The sequence below is a fragment of the Archocentrus centrarchus genome, chromosome 1 (assembly GCF_007364275.1).
Source record: "Archocentrus centrarchus isolate MPI-CPG fArcCen1 chromosome 1, fArcCen1, whole genome shotgun sequence".
Taxonomy (NCBI): Eukaryota; Metazoa; Chordata; class Actinopteri; order Cichliformes; family Cichlidae; genus Archocentrus; species Archocentrus centrarchus.
Genome location: NC_044346.1, coordinates 15485197 through 15508583, shown reverse-complemented (window position 1 = coordinate 15508583; position 23387 = coordinate 15485197). Strand labels below are relative to the sequence as shown.

General features: G+C 38.8%; 1 protein-coding gene and 1 long non-coding RNA gene across 2 annotated transcripts; one reads left to right on the top strand and one right to left on the bottom strand.

Moving 5' to 3' along the window:
• Window positions 1–1754: 1754 nt before the first annotated feature.
• Window positions 1755–19309, bottom strand: abcg2d (ATP binding cassette subfamily G member 2 (JR blood group)). Its single transcript, XM_030737167.1, is given in 16 exon segments — window positions 1755–1961; window positions 2044–2156; window positions 2788–2877; window positions 4297–4451; window positions 4606–4727; window positions 4828–4917; window positions 12629–12711; window positions 13689–13939; window positions 15103–15204; window positions 15363–15514; window positions 15672–15829; window positions 15907–16059; window positions 17239–17353; window positions 17885–17944; window positions 19094–19110; window positions 19112–19309. Coding segments are annotated over 16 exon segments (2007 nt in total). The 3' UTR covers window positions 1755–1813.
• LOC115785488 (uncharacterized) lies at window positions 1908–2636 on the top strand. Its single transcript, XR_004020366.1, has 3 exons — window positions 1908–2021; window positions 2111–2173; window positions 2594–2636. It is a non-coding gene; the product is annotated as an uncharacterized LOC115785488 (long non-coding RNA).
• Window positions 19310–23387: the final 4078 nt, after the last annotated feature.

The following is a 23387-nucleotide window of genomic DNA, read 5'->3' as shown; positions in this document are numbered from 1 at the left end:
AGGGATTACATATTTTACACAGTATCAGATAATAGTTATGCTGCCTACTGAGCTGAACAGAAAATAAACTGCAGTAAGCCAGATGTTTTTCCTGATTTGCCTCACTAAGAAGAAATGCGTTTAGGGATTACATGTAGAAGTTTTGGCATAGTAACATTTGTTGATAAATGATACATTTCAGGCTCTCAGCAAGCAAGCTGTATTGACTATACACTGCTTAAAAGTTACACAAAAGGCCTTTCTCTGTATCTTAATACAAGTTTTCTGAGAAGAACCATTTGATCTGATATAAACTATTAGGGGAAAATATATGTCTCTTCTTTCTGCCACATTTACATTTTTGGTTTTGGTGTGTGGTAACTCTACAGTAAAGTTTATAACTGCATAAAAAAAATGCACCAAGACCAAAAGTTAGATGGAAATGTTTATACATGTTATGAAAAGGCTGTACCACAGTATAAATGTATTACAGCTTCGCTTTGGAAAAACAGTTAAAGCTTCTTGATGTAATTGCATGATGTATACAGTTACAAATGATCAGTTTTGAAGTATAAAGTTGTGGAAAACTGACAGTACAATTAATTACACAGAATAATTAATTAAATTAGTATAATTTGGAAACTGTTGAATAATCAAAACTACTAGACTGCAAAGTTAGAAGGAAAAAGTCAGACTGACAAATGCAAAAGTATGTAAAGTACTGTACAAATGCAAAAGTAAATATTCATGAACAATGACAGCTTTGAAATATTAAACCTGTAAACCTATTAATTTTTTCACCTTTTCACTTGGAAAGTCCACAATTTTCTTGGATTCCTATAATATGAAAATATTCTCTGTCTATTTTGTTTTGGACTCACAAGGTTTTATCCAAACAAAGATTTTATCCATTCTTCATATCTGCACATTAATACACTCACTGGCTGCTCCATTAGGTTCACCTTGCTAGTACTGGGTTTTACCATCAGAACAAATTCTTTGGGGCATTTGGATGACACTCAGTTGATCCTAAGGGGCCCAAATTATACCACCAGCAGCCTTAAGTGTTGATATAAGACAGGATGGATTTATGCTTTCATATTGTTTACACCAAATTCTGAGCCTTCCATTCAAATGTTGCAGCAGTAATTGAGACTCGATAGACCAGGCAATGTTTCTCCAATCTTATGTTGTCCAATTTTGATGAGTGGTTATTTGAGTTGCTATTGCGTTCCCATCAGCATGAAGCAGTCTGGCCATTCTCCTCTGACCTCTGGCATCAACAAGGCATTTTCACAAAGAGAACTGCTGTTCACTGGATATTTTCTCTTTTTCAGACCGTTCTCTGTAAACTCCAGAGATGGTTGTGAGGGAAAATCCCAGCAGATCAGCAGTTGCTGAAATACTCAGAACAGCCTGTCTGGCACCAACAGCCATACCACATTCAGTCAGTTAAATCACCTTTCTTCCCCCATTCTGATGCTCACTTTGAACATCAGGTTGTCTTATTTTCCTACCATGTGATTAGCTAATTAGATATTTTCCTTAATGAACAATTGAAGAGATGTAGCTAATAATTTATTAAAAATGAAGGATATAAACCTGAACTTTGGAAAAGTTTAGGTAGCTGTTTTCCACTGTTTTCAGTCTTTTGTTTAACTACTTGAGTGCTATCTAACTTCCTCCTGGCTCCATTACAGGCTACAGTGAGGGTAGTGTAAAATAAAACTAAGTATTTCCCAAAATGTTGTAGCTATACTTTGTTTTAACTGTGATACTTTTTGGAGAGCCTCTGTTGGCACTGGTTCATCAAAAGACAAAAACAAAAAACACGTTAAGTAAATTTCTTGATGAAGCGAAGTTTCAGATAGGCAATGACGAGAAATATGATCATCATAACAGTCAAAGCTACGTGATTCTCCCACAGACCCCAGGAGGTGTACTCTATGCCCAGGTACTCCAGATACTGCTCTCCTGTGCATCTGAAATGAGGCATGTGCCAACTGGTCAGACATCAGAACAAGAACACACATCGTTAACCAGTAAGTCATATCTGTTACTCACGTCAGGCCAGCTGTGTTCACAGTGCAGTTGGCCATCATAGCTGACATGTTGGTGTTTTGGATCACAGCCTCCTCACAGAACCTCAAACCCACAAATTCATTGATCTTCAAGGCCTGAGCGAAGATAACAGGTGAGGTGGAGCAGTAAATGCTGACAATTTTAATGCAATATGGCGCATTTGGCAGGTAGGACTGACTTCAGGAAGGACGCACAGCAAAATATTAAGACTAACAGACCAGTTATGGCAGCTTAGACAAATTAATACATAACTGTGTTTATCTGCAAGGAAGAAAACAGTGCTATGTGACAAAAGTTATGGGAAAACATGGTAACGGGATCTTGTCGGAGTTAGTTTATACAACTGAAAAAACAAGACAAAATGTTTTAGTTGTTAAATGAAGAATATATTCATTGAAGGAGTTTGTGAATGGTGTGTATTTATATTAGAAATGATTGCTATCAGTTAGTTTAGATGATAACCAGTGTGTGGTTGTCTGATTTAAATACTTTGAATAAATTATGTCTGATGTTTTTGGTGCTGTGTTTACAGTATGTACTACACCTGGTCACATGCTAAGCATGTCCAATGCCCAGTGAGTATAAATATTGTAGTTAACTGACTAAAAATTATTTTAGGAGCATCCATTACAATCTTCTTTATATAGGAAGACAATAAATGTTTCTGAAATGCAACTCTCTCTATATCTGCATGTTCTGCTGTGAAAACCTTGAATATCGACTTACTGCAAGACCGTAACGAGGAATACTGAAATACTTCAGCCAAGCCAGCCAGTCTTTGATGCTGGGTAGGTTCACCAGGAGACCTGAAAATATCTAGAAGACACAAACTCAGTTTATGTGTTTTTTTCTTCAGCGCTGGCATAACATGACACACAAACACATTTGAATGTTTCAGAACCTAAACGCAGCATGTTATCAGTCTCACAGGTAGTGAAACTTGTAGCGAAATAATCTTGTGTAATACCCGATTTATGTGAATCAAAAGCATCATTTCTGAAGATGTGTTGTGGTTGGACACAATCACTCTTAAATGAACCACTCTTGTCTATGTATTCAGTGTAATATACAGACAGTATAATATATCTGTGTTGCTTATACAGAACTTATTCAGATCTAGAGTCAACAGTCAATGTTTTTTTGGGAATTCACTTTTATTTATATAGCACCAAATCACAACAACAGTCGCCTTAGTGTGCTTTATATTGTAAGGTAAAGACCCTAAAATAATACATAGAAAGATTTATTCACAAATCCTTTAGAATACACTCACTGGCCACTTCATTGGTATGCCTGTATCTAGGTAGTCAATCACATGGCAGCAATTTGACACATTTAGGCATGGTCAAGATGACCAGCTGAAGTTCAGACTGAGCATCAGAATGGGGAAGAAAGATGCCAGAGGTCAGAGGAGAATGGCCAGACTGCTTTAAGCTGATGGGAAGGCAACAGTAACCAAATAAAAACCAAATACAGCAATCAAATCACCAAAATTAGTATAAGATTGGAGAAATGTTGCCTGGTCCGATGAGATTGCTTTGAGGTAACTAACTTGTTAGAACCAAGGTGTGCAGAAGAATATCTCTGAATGCACAACACATTGAGCCTTGAAGCAGATGGGCTACAGCAGCAGCAGAAGCCCACCTGATTATTGTTGCTGGCCATGTCCATCCCTTTATAACCACAGTGTACCCATCTTCTAATGGCTGCTTCCTGCAGAATAATGTGTCATGTCATAGAGCTCAAATCATCTCAAACTGGTTTCTTGAACATGAAAATAAGTTCACTGTACTCAATCCCAATCCAACAGAGCACCTTTGGGATGTGGTTAAATGGGAGATTTGTACCATGGATGTGTAGCTGACAAATCTGCAGCAACTGTGTGATGCTATCATGTCAATATGAACAAAAATCTCTGAGGAATGTTTCCAGCACTTTGGTGAATCTTGGTGAATCTATGCCAAGAAAAATTAAGACAGCTCTGATGGCTAAAGGGAGTCCAACTTGGTACTACCTAATAACGTGGCAAGTGAGTATACATCATCTGTAAGTCTTCTGTTTAGATATCTCTCTCATTTTAAATATCATATAGCCACAATGAAAAAAAAGACAAGTTTTTTTTAACAACCGAAAAGCTACCTAAAGCAAAAACTGTATGCTGTCCTCTGTACTCCTTCTCTCTTTAAATTTATTTATTTGCGTCCACCTGTTTTTCGATGTTGCTATGTCTCTCACCATCATGAAGACAAAGGTGATGGTCATGAGGATGTTGGCAAGAGCCACGACGCTCTGGTCAGCTGAGATGGCCATGGTCATAGCTGTAGCTGTGTACGCCACCAGAGTCACAGTCAGCATGAAGACGAAAAAGGCTTCTGCTGTGGACTTCAGCCCTGATTGGACACACAGAGCTATTTTTAGAGCTATTACACACTCAGCTGATTGTTATTTTATTTTTTTTTAATTTAAGTTCAGTATTTTATCCAGTAGTCAAATAATAGAGTTAAATGCGCCACGAACCAATCAGCATATAGATAAGAGTCTTACCAATCAAAAAATAGACGACACAGCTGAAGATAACAGAGGTGACGGTGCGCAGAGCGATATCAGACAGGATCTTAGAGAGGAAGTAGACAGACACTCTGTAGTAGCCACTGATGTACTCGTGCCTGTCACAAGAGAAACGTGCTAAGCACAGCTCCACCTGTCCAATCTAAATTCATGATGAAAAATGCCCACAGGTGTACGACTTCCTGATGGAGAACTTACACAAAGAGTTTCCTCTCAATGATGAAGAGCTCAGCTGCAGACACAGTGCTGAAACACTGATTGGTAGTGATGAAGAACAGGGCACCCATCCTGCAGGAAGCAAAAGTCTGGTCACTGAACCTCTCAGACAGCACAACACTTCATTAAAAAGTCTTTACCAGGTAGCTCTTGCAGCTCTCAAAGCACATGCATCTACTCTATAGTAAAAAACACTGCACAAATATGAGCTGCATGGGAAGTTTGCCAGCAAAAGTAATCCAACAACCAACATTAGACAACAGCTTACCAAAGCCAGAGGCAGATCTTTTTTGTGCTCACTGGACACATGAATCAAAGATACAGTACTATACAAAAGTTTTGAGTCACCCCTCATTTCTTTGTACTTTGCTTCCAAGCAGCCAGACTTTCTTGCAATTTTTTTAAAGTGTTCTTGAGCAATAATTCTCCAGGTTTTCTGAAGGTCTTTCAAATTTTTTTTTGGACATTGGCTGCTTTTTCACTCATTTTCAGTTCAGTCCTTGCACTTGACCATTTTCAGAGGAATTTTTTTTGTTGTTGTTGTTGTTGAACCACTTCACACTGACCTATGAATCATTCAAGCATAAAAAAGTCCCTTAACTCAAGGGATGAACCAGAGTTGTATTTACACATAACAGACAACTTGGCAAAGAACCAGTTTTAAAGGGTTTCTTCAGACACTTTGTTACTCACAAAAACATGTAATTTCTTCTCATTTTTTTAGTTCAATCTATGAAAAATGCCAAAGATAACACAATTTGACAGGCATAAAATAGTACTTTCTCACCAACAAGTTGATTCTCAAAGTGTTATTAGCTCTAAAGTTTGGCATGCCTCTGCATGGTGTGCAGTATGCCCTTAAAAAAATCTGAGGAAACTGGACAAGTGGCAGACCTAAAAACTATCTACAGCAGATGAACCTGAAAGTCAAGAAAAACTCCAGCAAAGACCTGACACAGAACCTGTGAGATGCATCTGGATCTTCAGTTGATCCATCTACTGTTCACTGAAGCCTCATCGGAAATGTTCTCAGTGGAAGGGTGGCTGTCAAGAAGCCATTTTTAAGCAAGGGAAACTGAGAAAAGGCTGAGGTATGTCAAATTACACAAGAACTGAACTGAAAATCAGTGGCAATGGACCTTATGGACGATGAATCAGTTGAGCCAGTTGAGGTGGACGAGGATGCCTCTTGGGCGTCTCTTAGGTGAGTTGTTCCAGGCATGTCCTACCAGAATGAGACCGCGGGGCAGACCCAGGACACACTGGAGAGATTGTATCTCTAGACTGACCTGGGAATGCCTCTGTGTTCTCCTGAATAAGGTGGAGGAGGTGGCTGGGGGGAGGGAGGCCTGGGCTTCTCTGCGTCCTTGGTTTAACTATAAATTCAGCATCATATTAAAGTGTGCTTGAAGATAATGCATGTGAAGTTGAAGTGGAAGTGAACCTTCCAACAGGATGACAATCCTAAGCAGACTAAAAAGAAAATCTGGCAAATAATGGCTAAAAAAGAAGTAACCAAGTCATGGAATAGCAAAAAAAGTTCATATATGCTGTGGAGTGACTCAAAACCAGCAGTACATGCAAGAAAACACATTTTTATAATTCTGCATGGTTAAGTAGACAAAAATGTCATCAAGCAGATGTCAGACTGGTTAACAATTATCAGTTTTATCTGTAGGCAATGTTTCAAAGCAGATCAATATTTGCTTGCCCAAAGTGATTTTTATGTACTTTCTTTTACATGACCTTGTCACAAGAGTTGTGATACTGTATCTCAATCTGTAACTGAGTTCTTTAATTTGCAAACATGTATATATCCATCCATCTTCTGCTTATCCTTTACAGAGTCACGGGGTGTGGAGCCCATCCCAGCTGTCACAGGGCAAGAGGCGGGGTACAGCCAGTTGCAGGGCTAACACAGACATACCATTCCCACCTATGGGCAATTTAGAATCACCAGTTAACCTAACCCCACTAAATGCATGTCTTTGGACTATGGGAGGAAACCAGAGTACCTGGAGACAACCCACACAAAGGCGGGGAGAATATGCAAACTCCAAGGTGGAATCAAACCCAGGCCATTCTAGCAACAGTGCTACCCTCAAACATGTATATACAATACAAAACTCTGAGCGACTACAAGTATTTAGTTTGAAGAGCTGGAAAAACATAATTCTCCATTTTCGCCTCGGTGTGCCCGTCAGTCTTCTTGCATGTGCCTTTTGCCACTCTAGTGATGGGCATGAGATCTGAAAATGTGTGCAGTAATCTGTCACAAAACATGAACATTTACCCACACAGTGAAAAACCATCCTACTGTGCCTCTGACTCAGTACTGTAACCTTGACTCAGTTATGTCACAATTTAAGGGACTGATGGTTTCTGTTACTATTGTGAGGTGAGTGGTACACAGACTCCAGGCAAGGAAAATCCCGATTGATTTCAAACACATTTGCAAATGTAAGGCAAAGCAGGAATCTATCAAAAGTTTCACAATAAGAGACAAGATTAAAAAAACAAAAATAATTTGCATTTTATTATGAAACTATCAGCTGATCCTTTTTACAGATATGAGCACATATGTGTAGGGGAAATAATTACTTGATCCTTGCTGAATTTGTAAGTCGGCACACTTACAAAGAAATGATTAGTCTCTAATTTTTATGGTAGTTTCATTTTAATGGAGAGAGACAGAAAAGCAACCAACCCAGCCAAAATTCTGGCTCCCACAGATTGGCTGTGTGCCCATGTGGCACACAGATCACAATCAATTACAGATACTCCTGATCTTAACTTGTTATGTGTACAAAGCACTGGAATCATTTTCTTCCATTCCAACCTCTCCACCACCATAAGCAAGACCAAAGAGCTGTCAAAGGACATCAGGGACAAGATTGTAGACCTGCACGAGGCTGGAATGGGCTACAAGACCATCAGCAAGAAACTTGGTGAGAAGGTGACAACTGCTGGTGCCTTTATTCAGAAATAGAAGAAATATAAAATGACCATCCATCCTCGTTCTGGAGCTCCATGCAAGATCTTGCCTCATGGAGTGAGGATGATCATAAGAAAGGTGATGGATCAGCCCAAAACTACACAGGAGGAGCTTGTTAATGGTCTGAAGGCAGTTGGAACCACAGTCACCAATAACACCACTGGTAACACGCTACACTGTAATGGATTGAAATCTTGCAGCAGTCCCCCATCTTACGTTTGTGTTGTGGTGCGTGGACGCATGCCGTGTGGTGTGTGAAGGTGGAGACAAGACTGACATCTGACAAGGGGAAAACTGGGACAATAAATACACAGAGGGACTGAGGGGTGAGTGGAAACAGCTGGGGCAAACAGGTGTACAGAATGACACGAACTAGACTCAGGGAAGTAAAACAAAACACAAAGCACAAGAGACAGGAGATGTCAAAATAAAACAGGAAGTGAGAAGACTGATACACAAATGCAAACTTGACACCACATTAAGCTGATGCAGACTAGACACAACACAGGGTGACAGACACTGAAAAATAAACATAAGAAACGCCACACAAAGGGGAAACACAGAGAGAACTAAGTGGTAAAGCAATAAGAACTAACTAAGAATACATAAGAGGAACAAAACAATGATCCAAAACATACCACCGAGGCAACAAAGGAGTGGCTAAAGAAGAAGCATGGAGTGGCCTAGCCGGTCTCCAGCCCTATAGAAAATCTGTGGAGGGAGCTGAAGCTTTGAGTTGTCAAGCAGCAGCCAAGAATTTAGAGAGTTTCTGTAAAGAGGAGTGGACCAAAATCCCTCCTGAGATAGAATAGAATAAAATAGAATAGAACTTTATTGTCATTATACATACAACGAAATTCCGTTCAGAACAACCATCCAGAGGAGAACAGACAAGACTAACATAGGGGAGATGGGTGTCTGCAGCCGCTGCCACTACGGGTGCTGCCGGTATGTGTGCAAACCAACAGTCTTACCGCTGTGCTTGTCAACAAGGGTTTCTCCCCCAATTACTAAGTCATGGTTTGCTTGGGGATATACTTATTTACTTATTTCACTCAATGACATGCAAATCAGTTTATAACTTTTATGTAATGTGTTTTTTCTGGATTTTTGATTGATATTCGGTCTCCCTCAATTAAAATGAAACTACCATAAAAATAAAAGACTGTTCATTTCTTTGTAAGTGAGCAAACTTACAAATTCAGTGGGTAATTATTTCCTCCACTGTATACACATAGACTAAGGTACAATTTCACAGGACTTGTCATAAATTTCTTTTGAATAAGATTTCTACTTTTCTCTCTCTCATTGCTGGTTTTCCTACACTGACTGTGCTGATTGTTGTTGCCACAATATTTGCCCCACACCAAGTAAAGAGGAAGGAGGGGTGAATTACTTGCAACATTTAAGCCACATACAGGGTGTCTGCCATTCTGCATGTGCACTGACCTTGAAAATAATCACATTAGGTCCTTATAAACCGCTGAAAGGAAAAGGGAGACCACTGAGGTTTCCGATGGGCTCCGCTAGTAGATGGATGGATGGATGGATGGATGGATGGATAATTAAAATTGGGTCCAGAAGCTGTACAGCCCTTGTTCAGAGGTTAAGTGGACTTACTGGAGGGGTGTCACTAGTATAGATTTCTTAAGATACAGCCAATTGTGCACGCTGGAGAAGGATTTTGAAGACATGCAGCAAAAGGCCTCAGGTTAGATTGGAACACTGCATTTGAGCTTTACGCTACATGCCCACCTGCTCAGCCTGTGAGCCAAATTGGCACCTTAAGTTGATATTTTTAATGTTAGCTGACTGATTTGCAGTCCTAAACAAACCTCATGAAGTTTACAGGTCACATGTTACAGCGCTGTTGCAATGACTACAACACCAAATGGGGAGGTAACAGCCATAAGGTGGTACCAGAGCGAGGACTGTGTCAATTTGACATTTAATAAAAAACATTTATTTTGAACACAAGGTGGCAATGTTTGCTGACGATGTGCTGGTCTACATCGAGGAACCAGAGAAATCATTTATAGACTTAATGTCTCTGCTGAAAGAATTTGGAAAGCTATCAGGCTATAAGTTAAATATTACAAAAACACAAGTTATGACTTTGAACTTCACAGCATCAATAAACTTGAAGGGCAAAGTTAATTTAAAATGGGAAGCCGAGGGAATAAAATACTAGGAGTAATGGTGACTAAAGATTTGTCAGCTCTATTACGGGCTAACTACGAACCTGTATCTCTGAAGATAAAGGCAGATTTACACAGATGGAGCCTTGTTCAATATTTAAGCCTTAGCTCCAGAATAAATGCAATTAAGATGATAGAGCTACCAAGATTGCTGTACCTATTTAGAACTCTCCCAGTTGAGGTGCCAGACGCACAATTCAGGGAATGGGATAGGCAGATATCCCGGTTTATCTGGCAAGGGAAAAAGCCAAGGGTCCGCTATAGAACCCTACAACTAAGTAAGGAAATGGGTGGCATGGCTCTCCCACGCCTCAAGTACTATTTTTATGCATCCCAGCTGGCCCCACTTCTGTATTGGTGTAACGAGGATTATAGGGCCAGGTGGAAGGAAATTGAGTCTAAAATGTTGGCTAGATTTCCTTTACAGGCCTTGATTGGTGATAGAGGGCTGGTGGCTCAATTGGGGGAGATAAATTGTTGGATAAGCCTAATGTTAAAAATTTGGAGGAATGTGGTCAATCTGACATGAATTGAAAAAAATGTTGTATTTGTTCAGATGTGTGCATTTGATACAGAATTCCCTCCCAACTGAGCCTGCACCTTTAAATCCTGGATAAAGAAGGGTATCACAACCTACCTCACATTAACAGAAAATAATACTTTTCATAGCTTCCAGTCTATGCAGAACAGATATGGCCTAAGGAAAGAGGACTTTTACAGATATCTTCAGGCACACCACATCTTCACTACAAACTGCAAAACGGGGTTTACAGGAGTTGAATCAGAGTTTTATAAGATTCTAGAGTCTGCATATAACTCAAAGACAAATAAATTGATTTCCAGAATATATATTGCCCTGTTTATAACAGAGAAAGATAACACTCTGTATATAAAACAAAAATGGGAGGAAGAAGCAGCAGTTGTCATTCCAGAGGAAACCTGGGGGGATATTTGGAGATCCCAGTGGTCTTCCACCAGCTCCCCATTTTGGAGAGAACATGGCTGGAAAAACGTAATAAGGTATTTCAAGACTCCAGCCCAGGATAAACACAAAAACACGACAGGGATATGTTGGAGACAGTGTGGTACAGGAAAAGCCAATCATTACCACATGTTCTGGGATTGCCCCAAATTGAGTACCTATTGGAAAGAAATCCATAAAACTTTGGACTTGGTTTTTGGAACTGAAATACCATTTGATTTTGTGACACTCTATCTTGCTGATGTCACTATTCTGAAACAGAAAATGGACAGGAAACTATTACAGGCCCTCCTAGTGGCGAGCAAGAAAAATATTACAAGAAAATGGCTAAACCCAACCCCCCCTACAATAGATGGCTGGTTAGATACTACTTTTGAAATATTCAAGATGGAAAAATTAACCTACACCCTGAATATACAAAGAAATAAATTCTACCGAATTTGGAACAGGTGGATAAAATATGTAACCCCATTTAGAGCCGGGTTTCTCTAACCTCTCTATTTCCCCATCCCAACTGGTGAAAGTTGCATTACTGTGCCCCCCCCCCCCCATCTCTTTATGTTCCTCTTTTACTCTTGTTTTTCCTATTTATTTTGCTGTTTTTAGTTCCCCCCTTGTTTATTGTTTAATGGAAAAAAACTGGAAACTGGGAAGATGTCTGGAAAATGAAATAAGTATCTGTAAGTAAATCTGCTATCTTTCAAATAAAAATATATAAAAAAAACAAACAAACAAAAAAAAAACATTTATTTTAAAAGACAGCTGGAGAGGCACACTTGATGTGCAGATGACTAAAAGGTAGTTTTCTGAGCTACTTTTTTAATATCTTGTGTGAGCTTCACATGTTTTATGTTAGTGCATTTGATGTAGTGCTATGTAAATTAAAGCAATGCAATTCATACACCTAAATTACACCCATATAATACATATTACATAGGTGTAATTTAGGTGCAATTCATACACCTAAATTACACCTATGTAATATGTATTATATGTAAGAAAGATTAGGTGATTAGCTGTTAAATAACACAAAAAATTCATCAAATATCTAAAATATAAATTATGACATGAAAAAGGCTTGCAATAAACAATTTTAATTTCACTAAAGCTTTTTTCATCATACCTGTGAAATCTGTTGCTGATAGCTGGAAGTTGGTCTGTCTTTTTAGTTTTGTTTTTTGGGGGGTTTGACAGCAGAACAGTTACATTATATACTCAGAACTCTAGCTTCATGCAGTATATTATCTTACTATGGTGGTCATATGAACCCTATCTCTGTATGTACCGATCTAAACAAAACTTTGGACCAATGTCATCACACATACAGCGATTATTAATATATGTTTTTAGAAATTATTTATCATAAATCCCAATTCTTTTGATTTCCATATCCATCATCCCCCTGCGAATGTCATGTTACATTTTCTGCTTGCTTTTGTTTCACGTGTCACGTTCACTGCACCCCGCCCGTACGTAACTCAACGGTCCCCAAAATGTGTATCCGAGGCAGATTTAGTGGTTTTTGAGTCACAACTAAAATCAGATTGTAAAATATTATTATATGAATTGAGCTCACTGCTGCAATGTGCATTGGAGCAGTTCTCTCACCTGTTCTGGATACCACTCTGATCATCTTTGATCCCAAAGAAAATGGCTCCCACGATGAGAGCGAGGAAAACGTTGACTCCCAGCTGCACAACAGATTTAGACATTGTGATGACTGCTAGGCTTACCATATACACAATTGTACTGTTATATAAAAATACTTGAAACTGCTTGATGTCCAGTTTAATCCAGACTTATTTTTGTGTTTAAGGAAAAACAAAGTTTAACTTTGGGGAAAAAAATGGTAATTACAGAGGATTGAAATGAGGAGAAAATGCTAAGGTTAGGTTGTCCAGAACTGCTGGTAGGGTAAGATGAATGAATGGAGTAAAAAAAAAAAAAAAAGTCAAAGTAAGACATGTTTTAAGCCGAAACTATTTACAGGTTATGACAGGACTAAGCGGTTCCCAGGGTGAAGGGATAAGCTAATAAGGTTGAGCCTTTTTCACCTCATTCCCCTCAATCCCTCATGTGGAAGTGGGGCAGCGGCGGGATAGGTCATGATGCCATCATGTGATGACTCCCAGACCAGGGCCAAGGGGCTTTGGCTAGATATGATATCAGTTCAAATTCAGACGCAAAGAAGCAAGAATGGGGTCACAACAGTCACCAAAGCTGATTACAGCACTCATGCCACTGAGGACCCCTCTTGTAGGATTATTTTGACTTATTTAGGACCAATTAACTGTTAATAATTCTTAAAGTGAGGAGACCTCTGACAGCATTTTGCCGCCATGGGGCGACTAATGAGAGCATTAAGCTGACCCCTCTAACATGCTGTCTGCGTATCCTGTTCATGATGATGGGACCAATGCCAAACATTTTATGCTCTTTTCTTTTAAAGATAATGATTAAAAATAACATGAAAAACACAGAAAACTGTTAAACTAATGAACTATTCAGAGGTTCTGACTTAGCTACAAACAAATTTGTTAAAAAAAAACAAAAAAACCTTTGTTTTCCCACATTTATAATGAGCTTTATTTTCACCTGACAGACACGAGGGTGGTAATGATCAACATCTGAAAGTCAAACAGTTGTCCTAAATGATGTACATGCTTACCTGGGCCACAGATGTCTGGGGGTTCAACATGAGGTTCTGAAATGTTCTTTGAAGAACCCATCGTAGCTGGTGAAGGAAGGAACTATTGTAGGTGATGGTGCGAGACTTTGGGGGCGATTCACACCGCTTATCTTTAACAATGCGTTCCAGTTCGGCCTGTGTGTCGCTGCAGTAATTGCTGTTCCTGTATTCATCTACCAGGCGCTCCTCGATGCTCTGCCTGGAGCTACTGAGCTCCTCAAAGTCCAGATCTGTTCACAGATACAACAATTTCAATTCAATTTTATTTATATAGCACCGATTCACAGTTAACTCGAGGCACTTTATATACACATTTTGGACAAACTTTGGCTGTCAGACAGATGGCCTCATATTTGACTCTAGAATACTTTGGAGGAGTTCATGGTTGACTCCATGACTGTAAGGTGCCCAGGTCCTGTGGGTGCAAAACAAGCACAAATCATCACCCCTTCACTACTGTGATTGACAGTTGATATGAGGTGTTTGTGTTGATATGCTGTGTTTGGTTTTCCTAAAAGTGGTGCTGTGCATTATGGCACATCTTCACTTTGGTCTCATTTGTCCAAAGGACAAAGGGCTTGTGGTTTGCTTAGGTGCAACTCTGCAAAGAGAAGAGGCATTCGCCTAACATCCCTTCCAAACAAGCCATACCTGTTCAGCCTTTTCTAATCATAGTGCCATGAACTTTAACATTTAACATGCTAACTGAGGCCTGTAGAGTCTGAGACGTATCTCTTGTGTTTTTTTGAAGTTTCTCGGAGCATTACACAGTCTGACTTTGAGGTGAATTTGCTGGGACATTCACTCCTGGGAATATTAGCAACTGTCTTCAATGTTTTCCACTAGTGAATCATCTTTAACACTGTAGAATGATGAACTTCCAGTTTGAGATGGCACATAACCCTTCCCAGACTGATCGGCACCACCAAAAGCTTATCTAAAATCATTTCTTATTTCTTTACCCTTGGTATTGTGTTAACACACACCTGAATGATGCAGACCAGCAATCTGTCGAAATGTCTGCTTTTATAGGCAATTGTTGATGATCAATTAATTTGCTTAGCAGCACCTGGCTGCTACGTACCCTCTTAATTCCTATGGAAGCAGTAATGGTGCACTTGCTCCATGCAGTTCTTTTTCACCATAAATGTTTTTTCACTTGCTGATAATGTTAACAAAACTCTAGACATTGTTTTTACTCTGTAAACTCAAATTTGTGTGTTTTACATGTTTTTCTAATCACTTTAAATGTCTCATTTAAAACAGTGAAAAGTTCCAGGTACAAATACTGTGACCGCTTTGTTGCATCCCACCTTTTTAGGAACTGGGTTTGTAGATGTTGCAAAGATAAAAGCTCGTCTGAATATTCATGGACAGTTAACTATGTTGTTACCTTCAGAGCCATGCACTTTGGTCATTGCTGTGGCAGTGAAGTCTCCATTAATCACATCCAAAAAGAAATCAGCTGGGTTGTTGTGGGGCTCACAGGGATAGCCTCGAATACAAATCACAGTCAATCAAATACACATACCGTGACCCAGCAGCTTTTTTAGAAGCTGTGCATTGGTCTACATTTATTTACTTAATAAATTGAATGTTAAAAACATAAAGAAGACTACAAAGAAGTATCTTGTGCTGTTACAGCATAATTACCAATGTTGGCAAAGTAGTCCAAAGCGTTTGGCGCTGGTCCATGGTACACCATTTTACCCCCAACCAACAGAGTGAGAGTGTCAAACAGTCTGTAGATGGAGTAGCGAGGTTGGTGGATGGACATAATTATGGTTCTACCACGACTTGTCATTCTGAAAAAACAAACAAAAACATAACGCAATAAAATATCAACACTTGATAAAGTGGTTGAAAGGTGACAAAAGCGTGTTTCTTGAAACATTTGAAAATGCATTAAAATGCATAAGCTCGAAGCTCAAGACTCTACTTTACTCTGAAGGGTTTTGTTACCTTTTCAGTAGCAGCAGGACTGAGTTGGCAGTGCTGGCATCCAGCCCAGTGGTCGGTTCATCCAGAAAGAGGACGGCAGGATCAATAATCAGCTCCATTCCAATGTTTGTTCTCTTCCTCTCCCCTCCTGAGATTCCCCGGGTCATCTGTGTGCCCACCTGAGGGACCCAAAAAACACACCTGAAATCTGGATGCTCGGGGCAGCCCAGTTCTTAGAGGACAGGTGAGTATCTACCTTGGAGTCAGCCACTTTGGTGAGACCCAGTTCTTTAATGAGGTGATTGACTCGAGCCTCCTTCTCACTCTGAGGCACGGAAATGTGGAGCCGCAGAGCCGCAGAAAAACGCAGATTCTCCCTCACAGTCAGGGTGCCCATGACCACATCTTCCTAGTAGGGAGACAAGGCTATGAGGTCAAAGGTTAGAAACAGAGACGGCATTTTCCTGTTTTGTGTTATAATTTGTCTGAAAGTGTTCATTTCCACAAATTTGTGATGCAAAGAACCACATATGTGGCTGCCTGTTCTCCCTGTGATCATGCAGCATGTTTCTGATTTCTCCTGCAGTCAGAAAACCTGTCTGCCTATCTTGTCCCAGAACACCTGCAAAAGCTGTTCCTAATCTCAAGACTGTCTCCTTTTGATTAAATTAAATTTAACAACTAAGAGTCTCAACACTATGTTTAATGTTCAAGGGGCAACTCTGTGTGTTTAGTGTCTCATTGATTTGGTTTTACAGTCTGCATCATTAGCTTTGCTCTCTTATATCAACACTGTCAGTTTTTTCTGCATAAAAGCTTAAAGAAACCTGCTGTGGCCCACCGATACATCACTAATTTCTTTGTTTTTTTATGTTAAAGGTCAGCTTATGAAATGCTTAATTTCGCAGCTGAAGAGAGTGGCATTTTTCACAGGAGTACATAGAAAACAAACATACAACTATGAGGCTGTGCCTTCTGGTGCTTAATAAACTTATTAGATGACCACCTAGTGTAAGATTTTAAATGAAATTAACAATTTTGGTAATTACCAAAATAATTTATATATGTTTCCATGATGGTTAATGCACCAGCATGCACAAGGGCTTTAATCAAAATAAAAATTTTAATGATAAAATATAATTATTGTTGTTATCCATAAATTTTCAAATTTACTGTTTTACAAAAAAGTAGAAAAAAAAATTACAATTATTTTACTTGCATTCCTGAACAGAAAAATCTGTTTTAGTGATTGAATGTTATGCTTGATTAAGTCCAGCGTGCTGCCTCAAATTTGGGTATAAAAACGTGAATTCAGACAGATTTCTAAAATATTGTGTTTTTTTTTTTTATGACAGGCAGTCTAATAAATTTGTTAAGCACCGTACATTTATCAAATGGACAAATGTAAAAAATAAATCTCGCCCCATGTCTGCTGGGGGCATAATTAAAGCCCAGTGCATGGCCAGTGCTGTCTACTGTACCAGCTTAAAAAAGTAATATCATTTTTTTCCAGTGCACCTGAGTGGCCAAAAAAAAGAAAAAGAAAAAAAAAGGTTAATATGGAATATTTGAAGAAATATAAATGTACCTGGACCACATAGCCAGAGAGGCACTTGAAGTTTGGAGGCTGTGGTGCTCCATCGATGAGTACTTCACCTGAGAGGCCTGCGGGATCTTTCCTCGCAGCCAGAATATCCAAGAATCTAAAAATAAATAAATAAAAACTCCCTAAATCTGCCCAAAACAAATTAAGGTAACTATTTCAAGATTATATACAGTTACATAAGGTTTTGGACACGATGACACATAAAACTATTATCAGCATTAACTGTTTAGGAATTGGAGGCAGCCGGGTAAAGCCTGCTCCCTCATAATTTCATGACCAATAAAGCAGACATAATATATGAATTTGATTCAAAGAGTCAAATTTGCATTTATCATCTTTTCAGGGGAACTGTCCAAAAGACTTTTTGATGGAAGTGAAGGACGCCGTCATTAGGCGTGCTATCACAGAAAACATCTGAAAGAGCCTACACAGTTCTGGGGCAGATGAAACCAAGATGAACATGTCCTGGAGTGATAAATAGTTAATGCAATAATTACTGTTTGTACTGTTTGTTAAGTTACATAGTGACTGTTTCATTTAAAATCCACTGCGGGGCTGTACAGAGGCAAAACTACAAAACAAAGGGGTTATTGTCCAGGAACTTAGGGGCCTAACTGTTGGTACTCACGAAGATTTTCCACTTCCAGTGGGTCCAAGAATGGCATTCAGGCCGGGTCTCATAATCCCACTACAAGACAGTGACACAGGCACAATGTAATGTAATAATTTAAGGACGGGTTAAATGAAATGAAATGCAAATCCTGGAACTCATACAAATGGCTTGCTTATGTTTTCAGTTGCGAACAAAGTGTGTATTCCTAGATTTTCACTTCATTGTATTGGTGTTATGTTACAGAGATGAAGGGTGTGAAACAGAGTGGTTAATATGGTTCTTGGACAGATGCTGAAACTATATCATCTCTCTTACGGCACTTTATTAAATTAATCATCCTTCCTTATCCCATTTAAAGTAATATTTTTGAAAGGATTTTGGAGCTAATACAGATATCAGCCAAATTTTTTAAAATGTACAGATAACAAAACAGAACTTCAGAGACCTCAGAGAGAATGGAGAGCCTCAGTGATACAAAACAGTTAAAGACTGATTTAAGGTCTGCCGGTGGATCACGTGACACTGTTTAATTCGTTTCCCTGGCAGACTGCTCTTTAGTGCATCAGAGAGATTATATGCAAGAAACCATGCTTAATATCATATAATTAACATTGTGGCAGGAAAAAGGCCCTAAAAACTTGTGTGAAATGATTCATTCTTCCATGGGAAATGTCAGTTGTATTTAATACCATCAGAAAGAAGCCATTGTAAGAGTCTATTCACAGTCCCGCTTCGTATACGGATGCAATGAGCCATACTGGACTGACATAGAAAAAAAAAAGTTCTTTGATTCTTTAACTGAAGGTCTCCCTAAAAATAAAGAGATCCAAAGTTGCCAAGGGATCAATTTGGCAATGTTTCTGAAAGCAAAAAAAAAGCAAAAAAAAAAAGACTGGAGAAAATTATTCTGAACACTGCAAAGAGAAACGCTCTCGCTTTACTACTAAAGGCTAATTTGAGTAAACAGGCAGCAGTTTAATAATCAAAAAGCAAGTTATTAAACTTTTAATAGATTCTCTACTGCACTAATCAAACAAGTGAGCAAATTATGGCTCTATATAATTCATAACACATGTAATAATGCATGTAAATAATAATTCACAATTCTGCCAGTGTTTGCTCTCAACTTTGAAATATTTATGTGCACTTTAGTGAGTGAGCGATGAGGAAAAGGAAGGAAAACGAGTAAGAATGTGACACGGCTGACAAACACAAAAGACTGACTTGAGGTCCACCAGTATTTTCCTTGGAGAGGATCTTCCTTTTGCAGAGGAAGCCGCTTTTCTGGTGCACTCTATACTGGATGTTGTGGAAGCTCACAGTGGAGCCGCACCGCTGCTTGTTCCCATCCACACCCGTGCCGACCTTTGACACGGCCATCCCGTTTGTATTGATATCGTCTATCATTGCGATGTTGACGTCATTGGTTTTCTCCATCATCCTCTGCTGTGAACAAACATGCAAATAAATAAATGAAATTATTACCTAAATTAACACTGCAAAGAGAAACGCTCTTGCTTTACTAAAGGCACAGGCTGATCAGCAATCAGTATGGTTGTATCACACAAAGCAAAACACTGTCATGTTTAAGGTTTCCAGCTGCATGCAAATCACTTTTTGGAACAATAATCCTAAAATGAGCAAAGATCACTTTGAATTGTTTGGGCATGCTGTTAACTGTCAATCCAGATAGCTTTATTTAAAAAAATAACCACCTGGAAATGTTGTAACATCAGTAAAAGATCAACTAGGAACTCTTACATGTTGATCGTAGATATTAGAGCCACATTCTTTAAAGCAAAAACAAAAACAAAAGAAATCAACATGTATACACAAAAATTAAACACATATCTTTCAGGTTCATCTAATCTAATCTAATAATTTTTATTTTCTAAAAAAAAAATCATTTTGAAGTTGTAGGTTTAAATACATTCCCAGATAGGTCTTCTATGGCTCCAACCAATAAATATATATTAATAACTACAACAAATAAAAATACTGGAACATAAAGAACAGTGGATTATTTTAATACAATACTCACAGATTAGACATGCAGAGCCATGGGACAACACTGTGGCCTGAAAATTATTTTAATACAACTCACTTATCAGACTTATCAGGGTCCTAAACTTGAGGACTCAGAGGACATGTCCTTATTTATTAGAGGGCTAAAGATTTAGTTCAAAAGTACTGACGAGCTTTATTATTCATTTTCAGTGAACACAAATACTTTCTCTTTTTTTTTTATTTGCACGTAGTTTCCGTGTCAGGCCCTGCTCCAGTGTTTTGTGTTTGCTGGTGAAAGGGATGAGCTCAGATGTTACATTCAGCAACATTACATCTATATAAAAACACATGACCTCAGTCATTTATAAGCCTTGGGTCAAACCTGTGGGAGATCACTATAACTATAAAATATTCCTTCTTGCCAATGCTTATCAAAGCAACAGCTGCTAAGCACGTGACCTCTTGCAGAAGTGAAGAATTAAAATATGACTGAGGAGCTGCTGAAATCAACAGAGGAAACAGCGGAAAGTAAAATGTTGTAGCAGTGACTTACCGGGCGGTGAGGATGTCAGAGGGCTGCTGCTGCACACTGATTCCTAGTGGAGACAGATACCTCACCCAAAAGGGTCAAGCCCACTCGGGCTGGCTGGGGGAGGGAGGTGAGGCCCACCACATTTTTCACATCTGTCCTTTTTTTCTTTTTTTCTTTTCTTTTTATTGTATTATTATTATTATTATTTTACAATGGCTAGTCAGATAATTTATTTTATAAATCAAAGCATTTTCTAACTATGATCATACATAAGTTAATTAATCACTTAATTCCATTTAAAGTCATCCTATTGGCTTAATTTTGGGTATTCCCAGTTTGTTCCCTCTTTCATAGTGACTGACAGATATACAGATTACAAATTTTAGGCGGTGGGGGATTGTAATATGAATATATTATTACATTTAAGTAGAATACTTGACTGATTTTGGACAAACTTTTATCATCAATCAAATGAATCAAACAGGTGTGGCTAACTCAATTGCCTGTGCCATCCTGGTATTAGTAGGGTTACTGCAGTAGATGGTGTGTTTGTGTAATAATGCAGATTAAATTACAATGTTTATAGTCTGGTGCTATAAAAAATGAAGCAGATGTAGAAGTGTAGAAAGTAGGCAAAAAGAAGTTAGTCCCCATAGACCCCTGTGCTAAAAACTTAAAAACTAAACTTTGCATGCTTCCTTACCACCAAGTTATTATAACTAAAACTAAACTGAAACTGGATGTTGAAAAATAAAATGCTAACTAAAATAAAAATAAAAACTAAAGGTTTTTTGTTTTGTTTGTTTTTTAATTAAATCTGAATAAACTGATTTTGCAAACTTGGAAACCTTATTAAACCTAAATAAAAAATATTGAGGAATTAGTTTTAGTGTTTATTAATTTTGGTAAAAAAAAATTATTATTCCAGTTTGTCTGATGAGGCTTGATGCATATGATTATGATACATTGGATTTCTGCAAGACTGTGAGTCAGCTGCTTTCAAAGGTCTCTGTTTTTATTGTAATGCCTGGATCTTACCTCTGGCATATGTCCTAAATACAGTGGATACTAAAAAAAAATAATACTAAAACTAACACTGAAATTAATAAACTGAACTAAAACTAAACATTTTCAACAATAAACTATACACACTGAAACTACTGAAACTAAACTGAATAAAAGAAAAAATAATTACAAATTAAAGCCGCAAGCGGCGATAATAGGCCCTCGCCGGCCGCCGCCCAGGTGCTGGTGCCGATTTGAACCCAGCTTTTCCAGCCGTGCCTATTTTAGCCGGGGTTGTTTTGCTGTCACATATGAAAAACTGCAATGGATGTATTGACTTTTTCAAATAAAAAGATGCCATATTCTGGGCATCGCCATGGCAACGCCTTACACATTACAGTATTTTCACCTGTAGGTTTTATGTTCAGGGAGATGTGGACAATGCGTGTACCAAATTTCAGGCATTTGTATGCATTTTTGAGAAAGCAAGGGTCATTTTTCCATCGCAGAAATTTCACATTTTTTCCCATAGGGATAAAATGGGGCAGTTTTGGCATCGTCATGGGAACAGCGTCCAAATATGACATAGGTGTGATTGACTTTTTTGATCAGGCTGACATCAACAATCTGTGTACCAAATTTCATGTATTTCGGGCAAAGTAAGCAGAAACTTTAGTATGGGGGATTTTTCGCTTTTTCCCATTAGAATAAAATGGGGCATTTCGGGCTCCGCCATGGCAACGTGTTAGAAAATAGAGCATGGGTGTGATTAGCTTTTTGATCAGGATGACGTCAAGAATGTTGACACAATTTTCATGCATTTCAGTGAAACTAAAATTCTGGACCTCCATACAAACTTTTGTTTGCTTCTGTAGGGGGCGCTATTGCATGTAGAAACTTGATTCCCTAATTGTGGGTTCAGGCCGGTTCAGTAAACAAGTTATTAAATTTTGAGACTGATCGGCCAAAGATTGTGCGAACGAATGCACAAACAAAATTGCGGCGAGAGACAAAAACGAAGACCAAATTCACACGGTTGCCATGCCAACACCGTTGAATATTCTATAAAACCTCGCACATCTTTTGATGCCCAACTTGTGAAGATGTTCCTGAGCGATTTTGGTGCCAGTCGGTTTAATGCCCTAGGACAAGTTAATTCAAGTACGAGGTGTTGCAAAATGCTGACTCTGCGCTTCACAAACTTCAATTCAAGATGGCCGACTTCCTGTTTGTTGTCCGGAGTTGGTGTAATATATTTTTTTGTTGGGTTTCACAAGATCTCCGTTTGATCCGAATTTCATGACTCTTGGGCTAACTTTACATGGCAAGGCCTCCCATAGGCGCAATGTATTTTGATTTTGACAGGGGGCGCAGTTGCACTGGTTTTTTGAGTTTTTTAATGGCGATATTAAAAAACAAAATTTTTCACCGGTCCTGAATTTTGTGCAAAAATTGGTGCGTTTTCGTAAATGTTCAGGGGTCAAATTTGCGATCATTTGCGGAAAAGAAAAATAATAATAATAATAATTAAAGCCGCAAGCGGCGATAATAGGCCCTCGCCGGCCGCCGCCCAAGCGCCGGTGCCGATTTGAACCGTGCTTTTCCGGCCGTGCCAGTTTTAGCGGTTTTTTTTGGCTGCTACGTGTGAATTTTGAAATGCATGAATTGTCTAACTCAACGAAAAAGATGCCATATTCTGGGCATCGCCATGGCAACGCCTTACACATTACAGTATTTTCACCTGTAGGTTTTATGTTCACGGAGATGTGGACAATGCGTGTACCAAATTTCAGGCATTTGTATGCATTTTTGAGAAAGCAAGGGTCATTTTTCCATCGCAGAAATTTCACATTTTTCCCATAGGGATAAAATGGGGCAGTTTTGGCATCGTCATGGGAACAGCGTCCAAAATATGACATAGGTGTGATTGACTTTTTTGATCAGGCTGCCATCAGCAATCTGTGTACCGAATTT